Genomic DNA, 26,570 nt, shown 5'->3' on the forward strand with positions numbered 1-26,570 from the left:
GTTGCAATTAAGCATGAAAACCCCTCTCCCATATTCTATTCCTTTCATTTTCTCAGGCCATTGATAGAAGGATTGTGAAGAAATGAAACAGAGAATGAAAAGTATAAAATGCACTGCTTTTTCCTTTCATTTTGCACCTCACTTTTCTTTTCAAAATGACAGAATCGCCCACAATCAACAAAAAACCAACACATTCAGCTGGTCCCGCTCGTCCAAAAAGGTTTGTATGCAACAATCTCAATTGCTCCATGCAATTCGATCGAGCGGAGCACTTGACACGGCATGAAAGGAAGCACACCGGAGAAGTAAGCGTAAAGAGGAGGGATAGTGCGTTGTTAACAGCAATATGTCATTTAGAAACCATTCGAGTGTAGAGATCCAGGATGTCACAAAAGGTTCAGTCGCCATGATAACATGATGCAGCACGCCAAAACCCACATTAACAACAAAAAGAACAAGACAAGAGGGCGCAAAAGAAAGCAAATGAGGCCAGCCCATGAATCACCCGCTACAAGTGAAATTGATCCTACAATGCCGCCTGTAGTGGATGACTTTCGGGCAAGAAGGGTGCTCTCCATTCAGGAGTTATGCTGCCTTTCTAATGAAGAAATCATGGTCTCGTTATCTCTCTCGCAGTTACCTCCAAGAGATTGGCGTCTTGGTCTTCATGTCTCGAGAGGTATAACATTTAGTTATTCTCCACCCTCTTGATCTCAACTTTGCCTTTCGTGTTTTTAATGTATATATTTTTTATCAATAAATTTGAGGGAGTTTTTTTTAAAAAAAAAAAGCAAAATATCTTATTTTATCACCAAGTATTATGGTGAAACATATATATCACTTTTGTTGCACTTTCTCTGTCTAGCAATAAAATGAGTTAATTCATAAGCAATTAATGTAGATTTTAGAATTAGTAAATAAAGTAATTTTAACAATTCATACTTTTCATCCTTGGTTTTCAATCTGGTCTGCGCAGTAAACTTAACAAGCATGATGCGCCTAATGGGGCTTTTTTTATACAATGTTTACTGAAATTACATAAAATGAGAATTGTCTATTTATCCTCTTCTCATGCTTGTATCAATTTTTATTGATAACAAGAAAAGGAGTCATTTTGGCTTGGCTGTATCCTATCTGGACATGATTTCGTCTCTTTTTACTTTTAGCTCATGAAAGAAAGGACCTTGATTAGATTCAGTCATGTTATGTCATACAGGAAACAAATTGAAAAATGAAACTAAAGTTTCTTTGCGTGGTCAGTGCTGCAGAATGAAGTGACAAATTCGGAAATTTACTTTGAAAAAAAAAAAAAAAAAAAAAAAAAAAAAACTATGAATCATAAAAAAAAACGAATGAATTGTTGATATCTCTTCTTAATCAAGAATTACTAGATGTTGGTAACGCGGAAAGCTTGATTTATACAAATCGTGTTATGATTCATTCATATGCTTATAGAATTGGCTTTTAGGTGGCTCCCCAAAGACATTAAATCAAGCAAGAGAATTAGATGCGCCATTGAAAAAATTGATACAGCTATTGAGTTTGGTGATTGATTTACAAGTACCAGAAAATGTTACCTTGCAAAGTGTCATAAGTAAAGAATGAAGTTAAAGGTTAATCTTTAATTATTTCAAGATATCGTAATAAATGTGAAGGGAAATACAAGTGATGGAATATACCTTCAAATTGAAAAGGAAATTGAAAACAGATTGGGTGTGTTATCTTATGGAAATGTTTAAGAATGAACAAGAGCAAAATACAATGGCTGCGATTGTTTAATAAAATATAAAACGTGCATATAAAAATGTTTTTGAGCCGTTCAATCTTTATTAATTCACAGTAGATCTCTTGTTCTAATACTACAAATTCTTCATGAAATACCTATTTTAAGTAGCATCAAACCCTACTCGATTATATCTAAAAACCTATTCTTAAGAGGCCAGTACTGTGTTTTATATCATCCATACCGCCTGGTTCACGAATAGAGTGTATATTCAACTGAGGATTATCGACACCTATACAAAAATTGAGTATAGTACTCAACATGGTTTCAATAGTTAATTCACAAGGAGAATCGCTACATACGACAAATTTCTAGAGGACATCATGAGAACAAGTACAAACGGCGTATAGACTTATTTGATTAGGAACCTTGTGCTTGGCCACTTTTATTTGATACCAAACCTGTCAAAGCCGTGATAGCATAATGTGGGCCTGCATTCACCTTGTGAATAAAAATCATATTAAAAACAAGTTGTTGTTGCATCACATAGCATGCATCTTTCATCTGTCTAGTTAGTTATGATTCTATACAGATAGGAGTGTGTCGGGGGGTTTTGGATGATAAAACTCCTGTAGGATGATTTGTGTTAGATGAGGAATTAGGACATGCCAAAATTCGTTCCAGGATGGTCTGCTAGATTTAAGATACACAAGTGGGACACTGTCTAAAGGGAATATGCCGAGATCTCTGAACAACTTTTTGACTTGCGTACCATCTGATTGAGGTGAGGTAGAAAGAGAGTCAAGCTGAGGCGCAGATCTTGATAGTCGAAAAAGGATATAAAGCCTGCTACCCAAGAGTGCTGTTGGACGAGCTTTTGAGGGCAATAGACAGCTTTTCCTTTGACTACTTCAACTGTATGCATAGAAATAAAAGATACTAGATATACAGCCTTTCCATGCAAGTTGCCGCATCCTGAGATTTTTCAAAGTTGCATTTTTCTCACTTGTCATTTTGAAGTCAAGCATAAGAATTTCGAATTCAATTAAAAAGCATTTATCAAGAGAAGAAATTATGTAGGCTATTTATTAACAGTCATCTAGACGTGTTGTAAAATGTCCACGAGATTGTAAATGTGAATTTGTAGGATTTAATTAAACGCTTTGGCTACATTTGAGTTTGCAACGCTTCTTTAGCAATTAACCTAGGTTGTTTTTGGAGTTTAGTTTTGGAGAATAGGTTGGTAAATATACGCATCTATAGCCTCTTTGGGTAACTAGGTTATTGGTATCGGATCCTTTGCTAGTAGAGTCCTTAGTTTTTTTTTAAACTTTTAGTAATAACATGTGCTGCTCTTTTCTTGATACCTATCAAAATTTGCATTCTGTAATTTATTTTTTTGACACAAAGTCATGAGTATCTACTACTGTGATAATTCCCTATCAGGTCAACAAATATAAAGATATTGCAAAGAGCCTCGTTGAGTGAAAGCGTGATAAAGTAATGCTTCATAACTGTATATAAAAAGATAAAAACGGCAGTTATAATGTGCATTTTCTAAATTGGATGAGGTGTATTAAAGCGATAGTACAAGTGCATCACAAACTCGTCCGCATAATGCTCAGTTATCTTTTTTTCATCCCTCATCTTTGATTTGGAAACATTTCAGTTAGAGCATACTACTTGGAAGCGATTTAAGATACAGCAATTGACAAAGATGTATAAAAAAATACAGACTTTTTTTGTAGCAATTTACCATATGCTAAATTTGAAATTTAAACAATGAAACAAGCCAAGAAGAGGAAGGTAATATAAAAGCTCGAGCTATTAGCAAACAAAACACGACAGATAGTAATGAACATGTGGTCTCTTTTTAAAAGAATACCAGATGAATCACGCTCATTTTTAACAGGAACAAGTAATACTGACAACTCGTTGTAATTATAGATTCCACTTTTAATTATGGAGAACTGCTCAAATATTATCTCCATGTTTTGGTTATGACAAACTTTAACGATGTTAGTTGTTGGGATAGTTTAAGTGTTCATCTCATGGATGCAAATACAGGTCTAGAAGAAAGATAGTAGGCTTCTGCATCATCAATTCATTTTAATATACTACGCTGCTAATGATAACCGTCTATAACACCCTCTCATGTATAATTAATCATGAAAGCTGACCAGAAGAGCTGTTGCTTAAAGTATTTTTATACTATATAATAATGAAATTAAAAAATGGCAAAGGGTAAAGTGTACTGTATTCTTAATAAATCATACACTCACATTCAATTATTTTTTTTTTCTTTAATCAAAGTGGACAAATGAAGAATATTTTTCCTCATCAATTTCTTTTAAGTCTTTCCTCCTAAAGTGATAACTATAAAAAATTATTGCTTAATCAGTGAATAGTAAGTATTTGAAATTTTTGCAATAATCATAAAATTTAGTGTTAACAAATATATTCGTCCTTTGTACCCTCTCCTTTTTTTTTTTATTACTTTAAAACTGATTTCTTTGAACATAGTCCGTACATGACACGTCCATCTTCGTCTTTATTTGCTTTTGCAGTGACAAATACATAAATTACAAAAACGGCTGTCCTTTTCTTCATGAATTTAAGGTTTTTTATTAACTAAGGATACGCTCTAATGTTTATATGAGCAGTAGTGATCTTGATTTGTATACATTAAATATTTCTTTGTGCTATTTCAAAAACCTTATTTTAAATGTTCCTAGTCTTTGCTTTGTTTTATATATGTTTTTGGTTAAATTTGTTCTTTAAAATAGGATTAAATTACTAAAGTTAGAAAGAAGTATTGGTGTATAAGGATTTTGTGACCTACAGTATGAAAAGCTTATTTTTTTTTATTGTTTTCACATGTAAAACAATATTATAAAATATCCGTGCGCTTGTTCTTTGGGGAGTATAAATGAATTCTAATTGTGTAAAATCCCATTTTATATATAGAAAGATAATCTTGTGTATTCAATTGACTCGAGAACCGTTTTTTCTATTTTCATCTAAACAAAATGGTTACATTCACTCTGTACACACACACATCTTTGCGCATAAATACGGCAAGAAGAAGAAAGTCTGGTGATATTCTCAAATGAATTTATTCGGTTATCCTTTTATGGTTACTTATTTTCCAAGGAGGCCTTTATTTTAAAATAAAACTAATATATTCATAATAATAATAATAATAATAATAAAAGAATCAAGCAACAGGAGCAGATTGTTTACGATAAAACAAAAAAGAAGATTTTTGAAATAAAGGTAAAATAATATCATTTCGAGATAAATTCCAAACACTCTTTGCACGCTCCATGTGACTCTTGTCTTGTTTACTCAACTCTTGACGGACCTTTTCCAACTCTGTTTGAGCAAATTTGTGTAGTGACTGTAGCTGATCAGAGTGAAGTTCGATTTGATCCTCTGTGAAAAGCATCGTTTTGGCCTTTTCTGTAATCCAATCCTTTACGATATTTTGCATCTTTTGTTCTTCTTCTTTGCTTGCCTTTATTTTACTCATCGTCTTTTTTGTGATACGGTCTGATAAGATGTGGATCACCTTGATTAGGCGTTGAATGCCATGTTCTTTTATTTCTTCTTCTTGCTCAGCAGGAAGATAAGCATCAAGCAAACGTTCGAATTGCATCGTAATTTGATCCAGTTTAGGTTCTTGTAAAAGACCACGGGCATGATCCAAACGCTCCATCAAGGGTTGAATGATGTCTGCTGTAGGTGAGCTGATGATAGGGAATTGGCGCTCAAGAAGGTCGAGTGACCTATTACCTAAGCTATTGGCACCAGAGAAAAGTTGACCAATCAAGGGCTTATTTTCGTAGGCCTGTGCTGAAACGTACACAGTCTGTAACTGCGTTTCGGCAAAGTCAAGTGCTCTTTGCCCGACCGTATGCTGTCGTACAATCTTTTGGGCTCCCAAATAGCTATCTTGAATAATTGGGAGAGAAGCAAGACGATAAAGCACATTGCCTTCTTCTTTTCCATTTATCGCCAGTTCCTGCTTTTCTTCTTCTTCAGAACTTGCCTCAATCGTTGTCGGCTCAAATTGTACGAGATTAACGATTTCATCATTCGTTTCTTGCTTGCTATCTTTTTTATTTAACGCTTCATGTTTATCATCTTCACCAGTACTAAACCCTGAATCTCCACCAACACTATTACTATCATCAACATCTAACGTACAATATTAGTTTTTTTTCATTAAAAAGTCTATCTCTTATCTACCAAAATACTCATCCTTTTCTTCTTTTACTGAACTCATTTTTATTGAATAAAAGAAAAAAAAGAAAAAAAATAAACAGGTGCATCATGATTTTTTTATATGCAATTTTCATGTGCCATTGGTGAATTGTCCATCTGTTTTAGAATCTCATATGAAAATTCTAGTGTAAGGCAAACTACCATCTGAGTTTAAATTACGATGTTCCCTTTTGTGCTCAATTCCAAAAAACTTTACTGCGGTTCATCAAGGCCTTTTTTTTCCTTATAATCATTATCTTTATCATGGAAACCTCTTCTCCTCAAGCACCTATCAATGAAAGCGATAATAAAAAGAGACGTCAACGTCGACATAGGCCACGCGTAAATAAATCAAAAGCCACCGAGAAAAAGAAGGAAGAGTCAAAGAATAAAAGATCAAAAGAGGAAGAAGATGAGGAAGAAGATATTTGCTTTATTTGCACAGAACCTATTGACTATTATGCAGTTGCACCCTGTGATCATCGTACTTGTCACATGTGTACACTTCGATTAAGAGCTCTTTACCAAACCAAGAATTGTGCTTACTGCAAGGTAAAAACCAAGTTTGTCCATTGTTTTTGTTAAACGAAAAGAAAAAAAAAAAATGTAGGTGGAAGCCAAAAGAGTTGTTTTTACCAACGACAGTGAAAAGTCTTTTGAAGACTATAAACGTGACGATACACCTTTTTATGATAAAAAGCTTGGTATTAGATTCGAAACAGAAGAAATGTATTTGGATACAGAACGTATTCTCAAATTCACTTGTCCTGACGAACATTGTGAAGAGTCATTTGATAACCGCAGTGAGTTGAAAAAACATGTCAAAGAAATTCATAAGAAACAACTTTGGTAAGGTCTTTGACAGAGAAAAAGAGCATGAACTAATCAAATGCTATTAGTGATCTTTGTCTCCGTAATAAGAAAATCTTTTCACATGAACATACAATGTATACTTATCCTCAGTTACAAAAACATCATCGTGAAGGAGATTCCTCGTTCATTCAAAATGACGAGACTGGATTCACTGGACATCCTGAATGTGTATTTTGTAAAACGAGATTTTATGGTTCAGATGAATTGTTTGAGCATTGTCGCAGTAAGCATGAACAATGTCATATTTGCGTAAGACAAGGTATTCAACATCAATATTATGCCAATTATGATAGTCTTGTAAGTCTTTTTTTTTTTTTTTTTTTTTTTTTTTTTAAAAAAAAGCATAAAATATACTTACTCTTTAACCTGATAGGAGAAACATTTTGAAAAAGAACACTATCTTTGTATGTATCAAGAGTGTTTAAACAACAAGTTTGTGGTTTTTGCTACGGATATTGACTTGAAAGCACATGAGGTATAACATGATAGAAATTGGATGAAGTAGAGGAAAAGAGGCTTATGTGTAAATATTCCAAGATAGATGAACATGGGTCCTCTTTATCACGTCAACAAAGAGCAAAGCAAGCTCGTGTAGATGTCAACTTGAATTATTCTGGTAGTAACAGAGACCAAAGACAGCAACAACAGCAACAGCAGCAGCAGCAGCAAAGAAATAATAATAGCCAAGTAAGATTGACAGCAGAAGATTTCCCAGTTATCAACGGTAGTTCATCGTCAGTACCACTGTTAGTGAATCAGATGGCATCTCTTCAAATAAAAAGAAATGGACAAGAAGAGTGGCCCAGCTTGGGTAACGAAGGGCGCTCTTCCCCCAATGTTATCGCTGAATCTAGCAGTAGTAGTAGTAGTAATGCCCAGCCGGGTATCATCTCACGTCAAGCAGCTGCATTCGATCGCATTGCAGACATGTTTAAAAATTTGGACAAGATGATTAAATTTAGACAATATATAAAGCAATATACAGTGGAGATGTCAATGAACAGTGAAACATTTGTAAAGTCAGTACATAAACTGTGTGATAAAAACAATGTGATTGCGCAAAAGGTATTTGATCAAACCAAAGATTTGATAAGCAACGATGCGCAAAAGATAGATATGGAACGTGCTTGGAATCATAAAAAGAATCCAGTAAGTATTTGAATAGGTCTAAAACTATCTATTTACACATTGATCAGAATGCCTCTCAACAACCTCAAGTACTTGTTGTCAATCCAAAGAAACCGACCCACAGTAGAGGAGGTGTGTGGGATAAGGTTGCATTAGCTGCTCAAGGTGCGGGTGCATTCCCACCACTTGCGAAAAAGTCTTCACCCTGGAGCTCAACGACCAGTTCACGTACTGCTTCAGAACAAGACCTACAGTCCCTTTTCCCCGCATTACCCACATCCAATCTACATTCTTCCAGGAGAGCGGACATCAATGCCCTATTAAAGAAGAATGATGATCAACGGACATGGGGTGAATCATCCTCTTCTGCAGTGAACACAGATAGTGAAGAATCACAAGACAATAGACTAAAAAAGAAAAACAAAAAGGGAAAACAAGTTTTATTTCGTGTTGGCTTATAATAGAGATATTTACAAAAAAATAAAAAAAAGTAAATTTGTTTTTAATCATCAATGAATGCAGTATTTGCTTGAACAAGAGAGAAAGGGGACAAGATGACGGATGATTTTGATTTCTTTTCTGTAAATTCCCATAGTTGAGTCAGCAAGTCTGGTCCAAGTGAATAAAGATCGATTACGAATTCATCTGCCAAGTTGTTTTAGTTATCATAAAGAAAATTTAAAGGCTTACCTTCATTTTCATCCAGAATATGGTTTTTAATCATGAATTCTACTTCTTCTGTTTGTTCACTTGTCAAGGTAGTCAATCTTTTTGCTAGCTTACAAATGTCTATATTATCTGGTAATCCCCATGCTTTTCTAGTATGTTCGTCTATTGCTGCAGAATGAATAGCATCAATTGTGTCTACATCCTTTTCATCATAAACATGATCCACGATGGTGTCCTGCCCATTGGATTCACTTGAATTATCATCTATGATTGACGGTGGTGTTCTTGCCTTTTTGGTGGTTGTGATATTCGATAGAGAGGGACTCATCTTTCGTTTTCTGGGTGCTATTTCAACATCGCTAGGAGGAAATTCATGGGTGATTAATCTAGCGAGTGGAAGAGGTGGATGATAGAATGTGACTTTATGCAAAATGGTATAAGTAGGTTCACGGAAATGGAGGTCAAAAAAGATATTTTGTGGTTCTGCCCAGTCATTTTTAAAGTACAAGACCACACGCATATCAAACTCACCCCATCCTTTCTCTTGTAATAAATAAGGTTCCTTAAAAGAGGCTATCATCCACAGAATAAGTTTAAAGTCCTCTGTGTGTTTTCACTTACTTCTCACAGGGTTTTCAAAGGTTGGGTGAAGTACATACTCAACACGATCTAACAAATAAGATAACTTTCCTTTTCTCTCTCGATAATTATCCACAGCAACCACTTTCACTTTCCAATTCCTCCAAGGATGTCCATCGGCTGCTTTTGCACTTCCTTTGATTAAGCTGTTTTGACAAATAATCTTTATTTCTTGTGAAAGTTCATTCTATTTTAAAATATGTTGGAGATTTATATGCTTTTTTTTAAAAAAAGAATTGTTTTGCTTTCAAAGTACCATTGAAATAGGTGTGAATGCGTATATAAAAGAAACTATAAAAAAAAGAAGTTTATTAAACAAGTGAATGATATCTTGTACTACTTACTCAAGTGAACTTGAAGTTCTCTTTTCCTTTTATTTTGCTGTTTTAGGAACAAAAGAAAAAGTGTAAAAAAAAAAAATAGGAATGAAATGAATAAAAATGACCACGTCACACAAAGAAAGAAGGGTCAAATTTATTTTATTTTATTTTTTTTTTGCATAAAACAAAAAGGAACAAAGACAGGTTAAACAAAGCGACCCATACTTTCACCCATGTTAACAAGTGTTTCAACTGATTTGTTTGAATTTGACAAGAGGTCTTCATCCCATTCAACAAGGTCTTTGGGAAAGACGGTGATGACAGTCGAGCCACCATATTGAAAGTAGCCCATTTCCTGTCCTTTTTCAAGCGTCTTGCCTTCTTCTGCGTTTGTAAACACGATGGAGCCCACCAAGAGTGCACCAATACAGACAACGGCATACTTAAAACCCAAGGGGCTTTGAACAGTGACAATACAACGATGGTTATCAGTGAATACATCCAAATCCTCATTGACAACACAAGGATTGACTGTGTACAAGGTGAGTATGTATGATTTGTATGTTGCTAACTTACCAGTGTAATAGGTTCCTTGAATTGATTCAATAGAGACAATGGTTCCACTGGTAGGAATATGAAAGCGGTGATAATCTTGAGGTGCTAAACGGAAAATAGCAAGTGAACCACCATCTAATTCTTCGGCTAATTCACGGTTTTGCAAAAGATTAATCAAATTAAAATCTCTGCCCTTTACCCTATATTACATTAAGAAAAGGAATACGATGGATGTCATCCGTATGTATTTACCAGAGCTGAGTAGCAGTAGTAATCGAATTAAATACGTTCAATCTACAGTCTGCAGATGAAACAATCCTATTCTAAAACAAAATACATTTAGCTTGTAACACAAACAATGAAAAAAAAATACCTCATCTTCAGGGTCAGCAATCGGTCTCTTTTCAGGCAGGATGGCTCTTGTAAAGAATTCATTAAATGTGTGGTATTCATCGACATTAGACATAACGTATTCTTCCATGTCGATATTATAGTGTTCAATAAAACTGGGTATTTGTCTGACTGATTCAGGCTTATTAAAATAGATGCCCTGACGTAAACTTTCCTTCAAGAAGAGTTCATGCATCAGATTACTACTCACAACTACCAAACATATCAGCAACCAACAACACATTCGGCATCCGTCGTACCTTTTCCTCGGTAATAACCACCAAAAAGTAAATGCATTCCGATACGTGTATAAATCGGCATTTCTTCATAATGATATTCACCCGTCTAACCTCTGTTATTCTTTCTCAGCCCATGACTCAATAGGGTGACTTACCGAACGGATGACAACAAAATTACCATATTTTTTTTCTACGGCCTTCTTGAACCCTTCAGGCACAAGATGAGAATGAATCCAACCTGTCAGTTTACGTCGATACCAGTGTCTGGGTGCCTTTGTCGTAGGAGCATGAATACCGTCTTCTAGAAACAGATTAGAATTCATCCTGTCCTGCTCGCTTCACTTACGACCAATCACATGTTCAGGTGAAGTACTTTGATCGATGATTTGAGTGAAACTCTAGAATAAAAAAAAGTAAGACATTCTTTTCTTTTTTCAACGGATAATAGGACTGTCTTACTCTCATCAATTGCTCCTTATCACCTTTCTCGATATGTTGTTCGATATCATCATGTTTAGCTTCAAAAGATGCTTGGTCTGTTCTCACGATATCTGCGTCCATTCTGAATGATTTAAAAAAAAAAAAAAAAAAAAAGAAAAAGGAAAAAAAGGGGTGTGTCAAGACGCGTTTTTTTAAAAGGAACAGAAAGATGAAGTTTGTTCCTAAAAAGGATAAAATAATCTATAAATGAGTCTTGAAAGCATGTGTTACGGTGTATGACGTTGTTTAAAAGGGAAAAACGGGTTCAACGATTTATGTTTATTAAATGTCCTTTTTGTTTTCATTGGGTTGCTCTACTGGTTCAAGCTTAGTGACTGTATCCTTGATAGGAGCCGTGTCCATCTCTCGAACGGCTTGCTTCACTTCAGGATCACTCGAAAGCTATTGTAATCATTATTCATCCATTTTACTTGTCAACGATTCAAACTTACAGCCGCCCTTAATTCAAGGGTTTCATCTTCAAGTCGAATGTATTCAAGATTCATATCCTTGATTGTATTCAAGATCCTATCAATAACGTCAGTTCACCTTCTTTTCCATTCGTTCCATTTTACAGTAATAGAAGCATAGTGAAACCAGTGAGATACAGATTTCTTTGAGCATAAAATTTCTTTGCTGCTTGATTGACTTGGGCTCTAAAATCAGATGTACCAGGTGTCACGTTGTCATCATCATGAACGACTTCATAAAATGCTCGAAGGGTATTGACAGCATCTGTCGGTCATTAATATACAATCGAATCGATTCATTCCGTTTTATTTTACCAACAAAGAGAACAAATATAAATCCAAATACGATCTTTAGTATATAGGTTGCTTGAGCAATCTGTTGATAACACGTCAGTGAGATGAATATCACATAGCATTCATGACATTACCGTAGGTGAGGTAGCTAACCATCTAAAAACAGGTTTCTTCCATCGTGTAGAGATAGGTAACTATGATGGAATGTTTAGTTTCTACAAGTAAATCAATACTATTTACCATTAATAAAAAGAAGAGAACAATCTATTCAATCATACGTGTCATTCACTCTCTTTCATGTATAAATAATGTTTACCTCAATGGTCAAGATACCAAATACAATTCCATAATAAAGTGCCATGGTTGTTAATTCGTGTTAAAAAAAAAGAAGAAGAAAGTTTGAAGGGAAGGGGGTTGTTCAATTTGCATTGATGGCCTTTATATATTTTATTTGACGTCATGTTGACTCTGTTGTAAATTGCTATATTTAGTAAACATTAAAAATTCAAAATGACGAGCGAATCTTCTTTATGGATAGAATGATTCAATAGTTGTAAATGTTTAAGATTACGTTATTGAACCATACACACAGCTCTAAAAAAAAACATCACTCTCTTTTTTAGTTTACATTCTTTATTGAATTGCCATGGGGAAGACGTATACCAACAACATTTAATCTGTTTGGCAAGGATATGGACAACAACCTTGACTTGTTTTACCTTCATCGCTCTCTCTCTATACATCATGTTGGATATACAAGCCACATCAGACTCGTATCCCTTTCTTTTTCTTTTGGAAAATAGAACCTTTCCTTCATTTTACGTACATGAATTCTAACAAGCGCTCTTTTCGGTTCATCAAACTCACCCTGCTCTTTCGCTTGAGTAAATGAAAGCGAATGGTAGCAAGTTTATCACTGCTGGGGATTAGAATGACTTATTCTCTATGATTGATTGATGTCTAACAGATCAGAGAGAAACCAGTGTAAAAGAGAGAGAGAGAGAGAGAGAAGACGAGGCGAAAAGTAGCCAGAGTTTTTCCATGTCTGTACAAGATAGGATGTTTTTCTCTCCCTGAATTTTAGTCTGATATTCTTTTTTTAAAGTGATCATAAACATTCTTGTAAGCCAGACGGTGACTACAAACCAACCTTTGTAGTAACATGGATTAAAAAAAGGACACTGTTCTGATGTCTACTGAGATCAAGAGGGGGGGGGGGGACCATGAAAGAAGAAAAACATTTCAAATTGACTTGCTGTGAAAAGAAGACAGATGGCAAGAGCTATGAGTAGGATGCTATGATTCGGACGATGGTATGAAAATGTTAATTGTGAGTGACATGAATCAGATAACGCATAGTGCACTTGTGATACATTAGTTATTGAACTTTGCACAGGCATCTCAGATCATCTATCTTAATCCTCAATGCTTTCGGCTTACTTGTGCTGTACCCAATTGAATCATATCAAATGAAATGGTTTTCTCGAAAGCTCATTTATCTTGTTTATGTAATATTCATCATTTATACCCGTCGCTCTCTGTCTGGGATTCAATTTGTTACCAAATTTAGAATTGGACTTTTTTTTTTTCCTTTTCTTTTCCTTCTTTTTTTTTTTTTTTTTTTGAACGAGAAAGAAATGGTCGATAAAGAACATGGTGAAGACATGAAAGAAAAAGTACCAGTCAAAGAGTTTTTATCTCGACATGTACCTGATCAACTTACGAATGCAAAAAAATTATGTTACAGACATAGACCTGATTTAATCAAACGACGACAACCTGATTCAATAGACTTTCAACAAACACAAAGAGTAACTAGTACTGAACAACTTTATAAGCTAATCTCACATTCCTATCTAGCAACTGGACGTCCTTCCAACAGAGGACAAGGCTGCCGTCACACATATCTGGTCCATCTTTTCTGCCGCACCACCCGATCAACGTCTTCTGATCCTTCGTGGCCTTTTATCGACTTGTTGTATGCCTCAACTTTCGTTTTTATATAATGCCATCAAACCCCTGGTGCGAATTGACTTCATGGCCATCTTACCACACGAAATCACTCTCAAAATCTTTTCCTACCTTGACGCCAAATCACTTTGTACAGCAGCCCAGGTATCTCACACATGGAAAGAGGTGGCTGATGATGAAGCGGTCTGGCATCGTATGTGTGAACAGCACATTGATAAAAAGTGTACAAAGTGCGGATGGGGTTTACCTTTGTTGAATGTGAAGAAGAAGGTGCCGATGAAGAGAACGATTGAACCTAGTGATGAACCACTTCGTATAGCTTGTGGATCCAGTATGAATCACAACAGTAGCAGCAGTATCAGTGAGAACAGTGTTCGTCTGGAAAGCGGAAAGAAAATGAAAGCCGGTGGAGATGAAGAAGGAGATCGTTCGACAAAGCAAGTAGATTGTGAACCTGTTCAAGAAAAAGATGAAGTGATGGTGACAGCAGCAGAACCGATCATTCGACGCAGACCATGGAAGGAAGTGTATTCTGAACGTTTGAGAGTAGAGCGTAACTGGAGAAACAATCGATATCAATCCAGAGTGTTGAATGGCCACACGGATGGTGTGATGTGTGTTCAATTTTGCGACGGCAGTAATATAGTGATGACTGGATCTTATGATAAAACGGTCCGTATCTGGAACCTGGAGACCTGTGAACTCATCCGGACCCTTACTGGACACACACGCTGTGTACGAGCGCTTCAGTTTGATGAGGCTAAGCTTGTGACAGGATCCATGGATCACACATTAAAGATTTGGAACTGGCAATCAGGCAAATGCATTCGTACACTCGAGGGACATACGGGTGGTATCTTGAGCTTACAGTTCAATTCGAGGTTGTTGGCAAGTGGTTCAACAGATCACAGTATTCGTATCTGGAACTTTTCAGCAGGTGAATGCTATAGCCTGACTGGACATACAGAGTGGGTGAATTCTGTTAGGTTCTGTCAAGATGATACGATGCTGATATCTGCTAGTGATGATTCAACGATTCGTTTATGGGATTTGAAGACTAAGGGTTGTCTTTGTGTTTATAATGGACATGTTGGACAAGTTCAGATTGCACTTCCGAGTCCTAAAGGATTTTCCCACACGCTAACTGAACAAGAAGCACCTTTGGATTTAAGTAGTTCGAGGAATGATTATGATCAACCGGGATGTGCGATTGATAAAGAAAAGAGAAAGAGGACGACAACAGAACAAAAGAGTTCAAATACAGTGACAGATAATCCGATTATTATCTCTGGATCATTAGATAATACAGTGAAAGTGTGGGATATGACAACTGGTAATTGTATTCGTACCTTGTTTGGTCATGTTGAAGGTGTTTGGAGTTTAGCTTATGATACACTCAGGATTGTATCAGGATCTCACGATAGTACCGTTCGTGTATGGGATTTAGCGAACGGTCGGTGTATGCACGCATTAGAAGGACACAGTGGACCGGTGACTGCTGTTGCACTGAGTGATACTAAAATTATATCTGCTTCTGATGATGGAGACGTCAAAATATGGGATTATGGTGTCTGATGCTTGCCACTCTCTTTCCCAGTCTATTTTAAATTCCGATAAATCCACTGAAAAATGATATCGATTGCGTGATTTAAAACGTCTTCTTTTACTAAATTGCGACATTTATCCAATGTTCCTTTGTTGACTGTATTCCCCCCCTCTTTCCCCCCCCCACACACACTCTCTCTCTCCCTCTCACCAACACCACCTCTTCTTCTTCTTTTACCTTTTTTTTATAGCATGATCTTTTAAATAAAGCCATGCTTTTATCCTCATCTTTTTTTTTTTTAAAAAAAAGGAACCTCTTTTTATCTTTTGGTTTGTATTACGCATGACAATGATATTCTGGTCGTGTAACATCTCTTTCTCCTTCTCAGTCAATCTTTTTTTTTTTTTTTATTTTTTTTATATTTTCTTTCTTTATCGAATGACTGATAACAGTAAAGTAAAAGAGGATGAATGAATAAAGAAAATACTAATAAAGGATGATTTATTAGTTATAAATTCTCGTCAATCCATGATTGATTCTTTAAACCAAATCATGGATACTTCTCATGTTCTATCCGAAGCAGAGCTTCAGAATGAACTTGATATCTTTGCCAATGTCCAATTTACGTTTGATGACGAACCCAATTGTCATAAATCAGAAATAGTGGATTATAAAAGGCCATCCGTACAACATGACATTCGGTCACTATTAAATATTAAATTAGCCTCTCTTGTCGATCCTCATGATCCTACCATCCTCTCTTCAGGTAAGCAGCTGAGACACACCCAAAGGGTAATCTAACGCTTCTGATCAGATGCCATCTCAAGGTTCTATGATAACTCTCCTACTTGTACTCCACCCAATGGTTATTACTCTCCCAACATCTCACCGCCCAACGGTTTCGATTCACCCAATCCAACCCCACCCAATGGTCTCCTTCCCGAACATGCACACGATCTCTTTCAGGCCATCATCAATCCACCGATTCCTATTTACGATGAAGAACCGAGAGGACAAGAGGAGGAAGGATGGATCGGTCCAGAAGAACCAAAGAAGAAGTCGAGTTTAAGCAAAGAAGACAAACGACGACGTAACACGGCCGCAAGTGCACGCTTCCGTGTGAAGAAAAAGATGAGAGAACAAGCCCTTCAACAGACAGCGACGGAAATGACAGAGAAAGCAAGGGCTTTTGAAATCCGTGTGCATGAACTGGAACGTGAAGTAAAGTGGTTAAAGGCTCTTTTGGTTGAAAAGAAGGATGGTGAGATTGAAAGGATGATTTTAAAGAAACAATCTGAAGCTTTCATTTGATTCAAATAATAAACCACTTTTCTAAACACATTCATCGTTTTGGTTTGAATTGGACTGCTTTTTTATTTTTAGCATGTGAATGATGAAAGACAGGTCGGTGAAGTCACTGTCATGAGGCCTGTCAAGATGCCTTTTGAAACCAAGACTCAGCTTAGGACCGATGTTGAGTGATTTAATGTGTTTGTCATGATGAGAGTAGTGTTAGTATAAAAGAAGTCTATTTTTTATTTTTTATTTTTTTTATTTGTCTTGCTAGTAAAAAACGATGGATCCCGGAAAACAAAATTTGGATAGATTAAATCAACAACCTAATTTGGTGAATGAAGGTCCAGAGACACAAACACCAAAGAATACAAACTATGGTGATGTATCATCAGAGGATGCAAAGAAAAGAATACAAGAAAACTTGTCAGCCAATTCAAGTATAGGCCATCAAGACTTTTCACCCATAGAACCTCAAAAGGGATCCATTGAAGACTTTAGGGTGACCGATTGGGATGCTGTACCAAGAAAAGCAGAAGAATTACGTAAAAAAGATTAAATGAAGTTTTATTATGTACATAAGTTCATTATTATTATTTTTTTTTTTCCTTTCTTGTTCATAAAGGATTGTAAACAGAGAAAGAGAGAGAGAGAGAGAGAGGGAATGGAGTATGATAAGCATATGATATATACAACATATAAACATGATAATATAAAATAAGGGAGGAGGAGGGGGGTATGCATAAAGTACAATAAAGAAAAGAACATATTATTTTTTACTGGATAGACTACAGACAGGTTGAATACCTTCTGTATGTTTATGAACTCGACCTGAACTGTCTATCGAATCTTGACAAACAGCGATCGATTTCACCCAGTCATCTGTTAATAACTCTGAAGAAGTGATACGATTGGATGGATTGGGATCCAACATGCGATAAAGAACACGACGTTCATTGGACCCGAGTGGACGAAAGAGTTCATAAAGTTTGCTTTGTTCCAGTGATCCAAGATAGCTTGCATAAGACGGATCGCTCTTTTTAGCAACATGCCAAGCAAGACCACCAAGACAGATACAGTAAAATACGATACCTGCCGACCAAACATCGGAAATAGATCCCCAATAATCACCCTTTTCGAATGCCTCAGGAGCAATATAAGGTTCAGAACCGACTAAACCATGACTCGGACGACCTTTCGATTCCCATGGGAAACGGAAAACGTCAGACACGCCAAAGTCAGTGATCTTTAATTTGCCATCCATCGTCAGCAACAAATTCTCTGGCTTCAAATCACGGTGAGCCACACCAACCGAATGAAGATAGGCCAAACCCTGAAGCATCTGTTTGAAACAGCACAACTTTTCGATCTCTGACATACGTTCGGTCATGATACAAGTAAATAAATCACCACCAGGACACTATTTAAAAAAAATTTTTTTTTAATCACTTTGATCAAATAAGGTCATCTTGTACACTTACATATTCCATCACCGTACAATATCGTTTTCTGTCATCCAATACTAAATCAATTGTTTCAACCACGTTTGGATGTGAAAAAGTAGAAGAGATACAAAATTCACTCGTCAACTTCTTCATGTACTCCTTCTCACTTTCTTGTTTTCTCTTCTTTCTAAACTGTTTGATGGCATACAACTTTTCTGATCTACCATCCTCTCCCAGTTGACGAACGACCATCACGACCGCAGTCGTCCCTTGACCCAGTCGTCTGTAACATTCACCGTATTCTTTTAAACTCGCAGTGTGAGCTCGATGACGTTTGGTGGTCGTGCTGTGATTGGTTTGATTTGAACAGGTGTTGTGGATCGATGGTATTGAATTCACAGAAGAAGCAGAAGAATAAGAAGAGGTGATGCTGGATGCGGTCGAAGTAAGATTCAGACAAGTGGTGGGTGTCATTATCTTTTGTTTGGCTAAATCATGAATGATCATAGGTGATGCTCTATTATCAGGTAACCAGATATCACCAGGTGATAATCTGTGGATATTGGCAGAATAAGATGTCATGGTTGGTATAAAAAAAAAAGAGTGAAAGAAAGAGTGATATTTTTATATCTCATGTAGATTATATACCAAATTTAGTGGATTTCATTAGAATTGGGCCACAAGAAAAATGCCTCAAAATAAAGTACAGTCGTGGCTTATGTCCAATAGCACAAACAACTCTGATCCTTTTTTTGAATCGTGGCTCCGCGAGTGGAAGATATATAAAAAAATTATAATCAATTTTTTCTTGTAGCACATTATTACTTGACTCCCTCTCTTTTTTTCTGTAAGATCTACTTTATTGGTTAAATCATTTTAGGACCTTTATTAAATTGATTAACAAAAAAGATGTTGTCTCTCTCTCTCTCTCTCTCTCTCTCATCTTTGAATCCCCTATAAACAAAATCCCTCCTTCCTCATTCATCATTCTTTTAAAATTTAAGGAAAAATAACCACTCAACTTGTTTTTCCCTTTTTTTTTTTTGAGTTACCAAGCCCCGTTTTTACATTAATTGTACCTTGATGAGCACTGCGGTTATCCTCCTATTCAACCTCAGACATCAAGTCGGTTCAGTGACCCTTTCGTTCAATGTCGTCAGAAAGAACGAGATCATAAGCGTCCTTCTCTTTTCGTTTGATAAAAAGTCTTGTTTCATTTTTTTTATTCATCTTGAACTATCCCATGTCCCCTCTTTAATTTTTTTTTTTTCGAGTCAGTCCTGCGCTTTGTGTTATCTTTTTTAAAAGTGCTATTCAAGTCAGTATAAACAAACAAGCAGCAGTAGTGAGATAAGGTATGAAAGATGACAGAACAAAACAGACGTGATAGAGTGAGACGAGCTCAAGATGCTACCTTCTGTTTTTAGTTTCAGATTTGGGACAGAAAGAACCTCTCTTTTTGGGCTTACTATTTTTTTTTTTTAAAAAAAAAAAAACCTGATCAGTACACCCTGTGATCTGATGCTTAAAGAGCATGATATTCCAATAGCTCCAACATAAAAGCAAGTATTAGCACAAGAGTTTCAACTTTAAATGCGATTCAGATAAAAACGCATTGTTTGGCACAAGACGATGGTGTTCTAGCAAGGATTTCTCTTGATTGCATCAGAAAACAAAGAAGATGTATTCTTCAGAGATAGTTTGATCATCCAATAGGATAACTGACTGAAAACAGTAAGATTACATAACATCATTCTCTGTGTTTCATATTTCTTTGAAAGAGATGACGACATAAACTTGATTCTTTTGTTTAGCAAACAGTCTTTAACCAGCAGCAACATGACGATAACCACAAAGCTTAAAAATACTGACTGGTAGCATATACATCTTCTAGCTTCTGAACGCTTGATTAGCCAAGAGCAACCCTTTAGAATACAAATCGTAGGGTTGATCCCTCTTTTCTCATACCTTATCTCAACAACACACAAACAAGTCATCTTGAACCGTGTGATGCATCTGATTGTCATCTCTTCTTTTTAGATTCATCATCAACAGAAATCTATCTTTAGACTGGAAGCGCATCCATTTTTTTTTTTTTTGCTAAAGAGGAGTATAAAGTAATTGATTTAATAAACAATAATGAAGTCTAAAATGCCTATAATTTATTAAAAGGTCTTTCTTTATAAAGTCTTCACACGTCATAGATCATCGTCTTCTGTTTCATTCAGCAACACAGTTCCTATTCCTTGTATGAAAGCAGTCGATTCAAAAAAATCAGTCATGAAAAATAACACTCTCACTAACATAAAAGTGACAATAGTAACATGTAAATCTCTTTTCAAATTAATTGTTAATTTTTCTTTTTTATTTTCTCGTGGAAATAATCTATTCTATATTCGGAAGCACAGACTTTTTTAATGAATCCAATTTTTCTTTGTCTGTCCATATCTAGTCAAAGTTTCTTTCAAAAAAAAAAAAAAAAAAAAAAAAACGCTCCTTAACTTACGTCAAAGACATACATACACAGCGCTTTGGATGAGTGTAACATGTTCTCTTTCTACATGTTCTCTGCAAGATATCGAAAAAAAAAGCAGGCCTATCATGTACGAGCCAATAGAAAAAAAAAATTATGAGATAAATTAAAATCTGTTGATGTTTTTTTTTGTAAAAAGAACAAATTTGGCTCGGTTATTCTTGAGATGAGCCCTCCTTTTTTTTTGCGAGTGACAATGTAACAAATAAAAAAGGGAATTGAAGGAAAGAGGTAGATGCCGTCTAAAGAAAGGAAGCATACGCCGAAGTTTATTTTTAAAATACAGCGAGGCTTTCACGCTAAATAAGGAAAATGCAGCTCGAAAGCCGAGCCTGGACAGAACACACGTTTTCCTTTGCTTTTGGATGAACAGTGAAAATGTAATTCTGAGTTCTATTACCGGCCACGTTTCCGTCCCTTCATATTAGATGGGAATGTTGGTATCACAACAGGATTATTTACTTTATGCAGTTTGTTTTGTCATCAAACTGACAATTGAAGGAGATGCCTTCTAATAAAAGAAACCAGAGTGCTGCAAAGTTTTTTTTGTCTTATTTGCAGAATGTTCAAGATGGAAGAGTAAGAAAATTCTGTGTAGCCCAGTGCCACAATCCCATGTGCCTCAATCCTAACTTTGTGGCTCCCAAATTCCCTTTTAAAGCTTCGGCACCTCGTACTCTTTTCAACAGACTGTTTGATTCATGTCGCAGTGAGATCATAAAAAATGCGTGCATGTGTAATGGGGTTGTTTAAAAAAAAATGGAATAGAGAGTATGACCTGTACAGGTCATTCAAATCTGACGACATCTCAGGCTGCCCTATTTAAATCATGAAACAAAAGAAAATGAATGTAAAAGGATTAGTCTCATTTTTTCTGTGATTTTTGATCATCTTCATATAAAATATTCACTGCTTTACATTAAAAGTCTTACTGATTCCATTCAAGGTTTAGTCTTCTTTTTAACACGGGTACTTGCCCCAACTACAGTCATCTTATGCCCCCCCCCAGTGTACAGGTTTTGTAAAAACGGACTGGGTTCAAAAAAATACGATGCCAATTTGCCTAAAGTTATATCAAAATAAACCCTCTCTTGACAAATCCATCTAGTATAGCATTTTCTATCTCTCTCTCTCTCTCTCTCTTTTTTTTCATAGTCTTTATCAGGATGAGTAGGATGGGATCAAAGTGACCTTTAAAGGTGATCAAGATGATTATTCAAAAGCTGAATCATGTTCTAGAGAAGATGGAATGAGTATTCAGTTGAAAGCGTCTGTAGCAGATAAGTCATAAATCAATAATAAAATGAAAATAATCCACCTTTATGTTTCTGATTTATTTATACAAGTCGTTTGTGCATCCTACAATGTTTTACTCAACAAAAGCCATGAGTTTCTTAGTCTAGGCAAAAAGATGAAAAGTTGATGAGAATAATTGTCTGGTTTGAAAAAAAAAAAAAAAAAAAAAGTATGAACCTGACTGGGAAATTCTCTATCCAAATGAAAAAGCTGGTAATTAGACTGAAATTAGACAATCGAATATCGATGTAAGCTCAAGTTAGAAAACAGATAAATATATCTGTGGTTCTTACAGTCAGGATCTAGAAATATCTTCAAAGAGTATTTGAAGAATTAGAATACCAATGAAATCTGAAAGGGCACGAATTTGAAGCCGATATTTTCCTCTATAAAAAAAATTAATTTGGATAGCTTACGTTTGTAGATACAGTAAGGATTTATTTCACGATAGCATTGTAAAAAGGATTGGGTAAGATGGAACGCGTTTTTCATCATATCTGTCGACAGTGAATCTTTAGGTTTCTTTAGTGGTAAGTCTAGATTAGTAGCAGCAAAGTTCGACCGCATTGTTCATAAGAATAAATATGGAAAACTGACTAATGATATTATGGAAAGAACAATAGATGTAAAATGTATCTTTTTCCCTCTTGAATGACAACAGTAACAATAAGCTAAAAGTCAAATTCAACTCGATAAAAATTATAGCCACTTTTATCAATCAAGAAGCCGATGTGTTCAATTAAATAATAGCATTGTATTAACAAGAGCGTTCTTTATTCAATGTATCATCATGCTGATCCCTTCTTGGTTGCACTACTACAAGCAATTGGTTTAGATAGTGTTGGTAAGCTCTTTATTAAAGTAAAATATTTCTTTTATGATTTCCTGTATAGTAGTGATAAAAAATATTGGACTTTATTAATACCCGTGTTTTTACAATCATACAAAAGACTTGCTGTTGCAGTCAATATAGCTAAAGGTTCCATTCATCTCCTGCTTGATGAGTTAGAATAAAAGATTTCATTAAGGAATAATAGTTTGGATATGCAGTTTGATTACAAATAAAGAAAATCTTACTAGAAGCTTTTATAAAACATTTTATTAGTGTCTAACAGAATCATATCATGAGATTATTAAGCGCCGTCAAAAAGGTTTAGACGCACAGAAATAGATAGCACGTACTAGATCGTCAATAGATGATAAAAAAAAAAGCAAGGAGTCAATAACTAGCCCAAGTATCTCTTTTTAGTATGCCTTTCATAGGACAGTATTTTTCACTTGTAAAAGATCATCCTATTGTATTTCTTTTTCTTATTATCAAAACACCTGTACTGATATCAAGGAGTCAGTCCATTCATCAAGTAAAATAGAATTCACAACACTGTCAGTCTCCTTCTCTATTTACAAACATTCAACTGAATTGAATAAATTTGAGTTCTAGTGAAAGGAAGGATCAATCACCATAAGCTGTAGGATATCAAAAGACTTGAAACAAGAGTCATAGACGCTTTCAACTGAATACTCATTCCATCTTCTCTAGAACATGATTCAGCTTTTGAATAATCATCTTGATCACCTTTAAAGGTCACTTTGATCCCATCCTACTCATCCTGATAAAGACTATGAAAAAAAAAGAGAGAGAGAGAGAGATAGAAAATGCTATACTAGATGGATTTGTCAAGAGAGGGTTTATTTTGATATAAATTTAAAGTTCAGATTTTAATTTGTTTATGCAAACTTAATGAAAACAAACTTTAGCCAGACTCACTTGCGTCAATAAAAATTAAGGTTGACATTGATGTTTATTTACATTCTTTTCAATATAAAGTTAAAAAAACCCGTTTACTCTAAAAAAGAAATCCTTTCCCAATGGTAACTATCTTAATTTTATCTATGCTTATTTAAAACAAATACAAAAAAAAAGCTCCTTTTTATTTATAAAGTATTGTCATAGCGTGAAGTAATTTGTTTTCTTTTTTTATTTTTTTTTTCTTTAATTTTTTTTTTTTTTTTTTTTTTTTGCTCAACAGACTTACTTGTGTACATAATACATCATCAAAATTAAACTTGTTGTTCATAAATCGACGGATGTTTAAATTAAAGGACTCTCTTTCTCCTTTTTTTCGTTTTTATTCCCGTTTTATAAATTAGTGACAATGGCAGAACAACAGCCTGTATTTTGTGATAACTCAAGTAATAAAAGTGGACACTCTGTTGAAAAAGAAGAACAAATAGATTCAGCTTCTTTGAATTCAATCAGTGAACCCATTCAAAGCTTTAATAAAATAAAGAAGCAAGAATCAAAGAGTTCAATAACAGAGCAACTTGGTATTATTTTTTTTTACTTCTTATTATATTCCTTATATATTAACTTCATAAGCAGATTCAAAGGAATGGCTGCAACATGAAAAGCATTTCTTTATTCTAAGTAATTCAGGAAAACCAGTATGGACAAGGTATATAACGTATAAAGCTTAAATAGAAGCAGTAATAATACGAACAAATAGATATGGAGATGAATCTAAATTATCATCTTTGATGGGTGTTGTTCAAGCTATTATATCCTTTTTTCAAGATAGTGATGATACCATCAAGTAAAGTTGCATTCAATAGTGCGTATGTGTACTTACATTAAAAAAGGTTTATTCATGCTGGTCAACACAAATTTGTATTTTTATTAAAAGAGCCGCTTTATTATGTGTGTGTATCAAAGACGGGTGAATCAGATAATCAAGTAAGTAAAGCAAATATACGCGTATTGAATACAAAAATTAATTGTTATTAGCTTCGAGATCAACTGTCTTATTTACACAGTCAAATATTGAGTGTCTTGACAAATACGCAGCTCACAAAAATTTTTGAGCAAAGGGTCAATTTTGATCTGAGAAGACTGTTAGGAGGTAATCTAACTATTATTATTAATAATAATAATATTGAATAGTTGTGTAGGAACGGAAGTATTCTTGGATAGTTTGTCGAATTTATTTAGTAATGATCACAGCTTCATGTTGAGTGCCTTACAGTGTCTTCGAGTGAATAAATCAGTGAGGGACCAGATTGGGGGTATATTAACCGAAGGCAAAGTGAAGGTGAATAGTTTGATTGATGTTTGTATGTGTGTATAGGCACTGACACTGCTTACACAGAATTCGCTTTATGCTATTGTTGTCTCCAAAGGCAGATTAGTGACATTATTAAGGCCTAGAAAGCACAGCTTACATCCAAGCGATCTTCACTTGTTATTCAACATGTTGAATGGTTCAAAAACTTTCCACTCTGCCGAAGCATGGACACCGCTTTGTTTACCCAAGTTTAATTCAAAAGGGTTTTTACATGCTTATATTTGTTATATTGATGAAGATACATCGATTGTGGTCATCAGTACAGACAAGAGCAATTTCTTTGAAATAAGTGAGTGGAAAACAAAGGTGGGGAACTGATAGAGAAGCAAGATCTGCTATCTAATATTTTATCAGCAGATGGATATAGAGTTGAAGATATAAGAATACCTTCACTAGTCCATTTCATGTATAAATCACAGATACAAGTTCAGTTTACTACATCTGATTTAGTGGGGGATTTATTAATGGAGGGAGACCAAGACAAGATTATATAGATTATATCAATACATGCATGATAGAATGCATCATAGATCAAGACCATTAAAATTATATTATATGAAGAGTGAAAAAGAAACACTTTTAGGCTGGGTACATATTATACTATATTGTGTAAGTAGAGCTAATGTTTTATTATAGATCACATCTTCATTTGAATTGTATGTTGTATTTCCAAGTAATACAAGTAAACAATTAATCATTTCAAGCTCAAATCAGTTACTAAGATGGATTAAAAAGAATGAAGACAATCTTTTTATTCTAAATTCACCAATCTTTTAAAACTTCTCATCTCCTTCTTCCTTTTCTCTTAAATTCATTATCTCTAATTGTCCTTTTCCCTTTGATTCATTTTGTAATAAATCATTGATTGTACGATATTTACCAGGATCAACCAAGGCAATCTATTTGTGTATAAGTACTTGTATACATAAAGTGTACTGTTTACTTACCAATTCAATCTCTCCGGATCCTGAATCTTCATCTTCGATAGAAGTTAATAAAGGTAAAATAGTTTCACGTAACTTTTTAGATTCCTTTGATTGCTGTAATGTGATTCGAATACGCATTTGTGCTCTTTGAATAGGCAACAGTTGTTTTTCTTGCAACTGCTTAATTACATCCAACGCTTGTGATTTAGTACTGCGTTTGGGATTCACACTTAAATGAAGATCTTGCATGGCCTTTTCAATCATGGTTACTGTGTATGGGCGCTTTGTTTGTGGATTCACACAGTTATCAGTCACAATATGTGCAATATCTTTCCAGGATGTCTCCAGCTGGTTTTGTCTTTTCTTTTCTGTCATCTGCAATTCTCCTTTTT

At 35.0% G+C, this 26,570-nt stretch overlaps 15 protein-coding genes across 15 annotated transcripts; 8 read left to right on the forward strand and 7 right to left on the reverse strand.

Annotated features, from left to right (window-relative positions):
• Positions 1 to 155: 155 nt before the first annotated feature.
• RO3G_06660 (uncharacterized protein) lies at positions 156 to 827 on the forward strand (the record flags this gene model as incomplete). The annotated part of the gene is made up of 3 exons (XM_067661250.1): positions 156 to 220; positions 375 to 679; positions 817 to 827. 3 exons carry the CDS (start codon positions 156 to 158, stop codon positions 825 to 827), a joined length of 381 nt encoding a protein of 126 aa, XP_067517351.1.
• Positions 828 to 1,231: 404 nt separating this feature from the next.
• Positions 1,232 to 1,739, forward strand: RO3G_06661 (uncharacterized protein; the record flags this gene model as incomplete). Its single annotated transcript, XM_067661251.1, has 3 exons — positions 1,232 to 1,255; positions 1,456 to 1,594; positions 1,636 to 1,739. The coding sequence occupies 3 exons, from the start codon at positions 1,232 to 1,234 to the stop codon at positions 1,737 to 1,739; spliced, it is 267 nt and encodes an 88-aa protein (XP_067517352.1).
• A 178-nt stretch (positions 1,740 to 1,917) lies between these two features.
• On the reverse strand, positions 1,918 to 2,287 carry RO3G_06662 (uncharacterized protein; the record flags this gene model as incomplete). The annotated part of the gene is made up of 2 exons (XM_067661252.1): positions 1,918 to 2,015; positions 2,185 to 2,287. The coding sequence occupies 2 exons, from the start codon at positions 2,285 to 2,287 to the stop codon at positions 1,918 to 1,920; spliced, it is 201 nt and encodes a 66-aa protein (XP_067517353.1).
• Positions 2,288 to 3,505: 1,218 nt separating this feature from the next.
• RO3G_06663 (uncharacterized protein) lies at positions 3,506 to 3,807 on the forward strand (the record flags this gene model as incomplete). The annotated part of the gene is made up of 3 exons (XM_067661253.1): positions 3,506 to 3,529; positions 3,572 to 3,641; positions 3,671 to 3,807. 3 exons carry the CDS (start codon positions 3,506 to 3,508, stop codon positions 3,805 to 3,807), a joined length of 231 nt encoding a protein of 76 aa, XP_067517354.1.
• A 1,133-nt stretch (positions 3,808 to 4,940) lies between these two features.
• RO3G_06664 (uncharacterized protein) lies at positions 4,941 to 6,011 on the reverse strand (the record flags this gene model as incomplete). The annotated part of the gene is made up of 2 exons (XM_067661254.1): positions 4,941 to 5,923; positions 5,975 to 6,011. 2 exons carry the CDS (start codon positions 6,009 to 6,011, stop codon positions 4,941 to 4,943), a joined length of 1,020 nt encoding a protein of 339 aa, XP_067517355.1.
• Positions 6,012 to 6,484: 473 nt separating this feature from the next.
• RO3G_06665 (uncharacterized protein) lies at positions 6,485 to 8,023 on the forward strand (the record flags this gene model as incomplete). The annotated part of the gene is made up of 4 exons (XM_067661255.1): positions 6,485 to 6,541; positions 6,600 to 6,838; positions 6,889 to 7,159; positions 7,352 to 8,023. 4 exons carry the CDS (start codon positions 6,485 to 6,487, stop codon positions 8,021 to 8,023), a joined length of 1,239 nt encoding a protein of 412 aa, XP_067517356.1.
• Positions 8,024 to 8,492: 469 nt separating this feature from the next.
• Positions 8,493 to 9,179, reverse strand: RO3G_06666 (uncharacterized protein; the record flags this gene model as incomplete). The annotated part of the gene is made up of 2 exons (XM_067661256.1): positions 8,493 to 8,635; positions 8,681 to 9,179. 2 exons carry the CDS (start codon positions 9,177 to 9,179, stop codon positions 8,493 to 8,495), a joined length of 642 nt encoding a protein of 213 aa, XP_067517357.1.
• A 644-nt stretch (positions 9,180 to 9,823) lies between these two features.
• RO3G_06667 (uncharacterized protein) lies at positions 9,824 to 11,363 on the reverse strand (the record flags this gene model as incomplete). The annotated part of the gene is made up of 8 exons (XM_067661257.1): positions 9,824 to 10,149; positions 10,195 to 10,373; positions 10,426 to 10,496; positions 10,547 to 10,776; positions 10,824 to 10,908; positions 10,958 to 11,103; positions 11,149 to 11,200; positions 11,262 to 11,363. 8 exons carry the CDS (start codon positions 11,361 to 11,363, stop codon positions 9,824 to 9,826), a joined length of 1,191 nt encoding a protein of 396 aa, XP_067517358.1.
• A 201-nt stretch (positions 11,364 to 11,564) lies between these two features.
• Positions 11,565 to 12,407, reverse strand: RO3G_06668 (uncharacterized protein; the record flags this gene model as incomplete). The annotated part of the gene is made up of 7 exons (XM_067661258.1): positions 11,565 to 11,684; positions 11,735 to 11,810; positions 11,858 to 12,017; positions 12,068 to 12,128; positions 12,181 to 12,240; positions 12,287 to 12,310; positions 12,363 to 12,407. 7 exons carry the CDS (start codon positions 12,405 to 12,407, stop codon positions 11,565 to 11,567), a joined length of 546 nt encoding a protein of 181 aa, XP_067517359.1.
• A 1,276-nt stretch (positions 12,408 to 13,683) lies between these two features.
• Positions 13,684 to 15,592, forward strand: RO3G_06669 (uncharacterized protein; the record flags this gene model as incomplete). Its single annotated transcript, XM_067661259.1, has 2 exons — positions 13,684 to 13,857; positions 13,907 to 15,592. 2 exons carry the CDS (start codon positions 13,684 to 13,686, stop codon positions 15,590 to 15,592), a joined length of 1,860 nt encoding a protein of 619 aa, XP_067517360.1.
• Positions 15,593 to 16,115: 523 nt separating this feature from the next.
• Positions 16,116 to 17,045, forward strand: RO3G_06670 (uncharacterized protein; the record flags this gene model as incomplete). The annotated part of the gene is made up of 3 exons (XM_067661260.1): positions 16,116 to 16,329; positions 16,378 to 16,784; positions 16,947 to 17,045. 3 exons carry the CDS (start codon positions 16,116 to 16,118, stop codon positions 17,043 to 17,045), a joined length of 720 nt encoding a protein of 239 aa, XP_067517361.1.
• Positions 17,046 to 17,625: 580 nt separating this feature from the next.
• On the reverse strand, positions 17,626 to 18,808 carry RO3G_06671 (uncharacterized protein; the record flags this gene model as incomplete). The annotated part of the gene is made up of 2 exons (XM_067661261.1): positions 17,626 to 18,276; positions 18,338 to 18,808. The coding sequence occupies 2 exons, from the start codon at positions 18,806 to 18,808 to the stop codon at positions 17,626 to 17,628; spliced, it is 1,122 nt and encodes a 373-aa protein (XP_067517362.1).
• A 3,493-nt stretch (positions 18,809 to 22,301) lies between these two features.
• RO3G_06672 (uncharacterized protein) lies at positions 22,302 to 23,144 on the forward strand (the record flags this gene model as incomplete). The annotated part of the gene is made up of 3 exons (XM_067661262.1): positions 22,302 to 22,343; positions 22,582 to 22,660; positions 22,993 to 23,144. The coding sequence occupies 3 exons, from the start codon at positions 22,302 to 22,304 to the stop codon at positions 23,142 to 23,144; spliced, it is 273 nt and encodes a 90-aa protein (XP_067517363.1).
• A 1,142-nt stretch (positions 23,145 to 24,286) lies between these two features.
• RO3G_06673 (uncharacterized protein) lies at positions 24,287 to 25,746 on the forward strand (the record flags this gene model as incomplete). The annotated part of the gene is made up of 8 exons (XM_067661263.1): positions 24,287 to 24,458; positions 24,514 to 24,586; positions 24,638 to 24,724; positions 24,771 to 24,864; positions 24,916 to 25,030; positions 25,080 to 25,219; positions 25,277 to 25,541; positions 25,703 to 25,746. 8 exons carry the CDS (start codon positions 24,287 to 24,289, stop codon positions 25,744 to 25,746), a joined length of 990 nt encoding a protein of 329 aa, XP_067517364.1.
• Positions 25,747 to 26,025: 279 nt separating this feature from the next.
• Positions 26,026 to 26,442, reverse strand: RO3G_06674 (uncharacterized protein; the record flags this gene model as incomplete). The annotated part of the gene is made up of 2 exons (XM_067661264.1): positions 26,026 to 26,151; positions 26,200 to 26,442. The coding sequence occupies 2 exons, from the start codon at positions 26,440 to 26,442 to the stop codon at positions 26,026 to 26,028; spliced, it is 369 nt and encodes a 122-aa protein (XP_067517365.1).
• Between the last annotated feature and the right edge of the window lie 128 nt (positions 26,443 to 26,570).

This window comes from Rhizopus delemar, genomic scaffold, assembly GCF_000149305.1.
Source record: "Rhizopus delemar RA 99-880 supercont3.4 genomic scaffold, whole genome shotgun sequence".
NCBI lineage: Eukaryota > Fungi > Mucoromycota > Mucoromycetes > Mucorales > Rhizopodaceae > Rhizopus > Rhizopus delemar.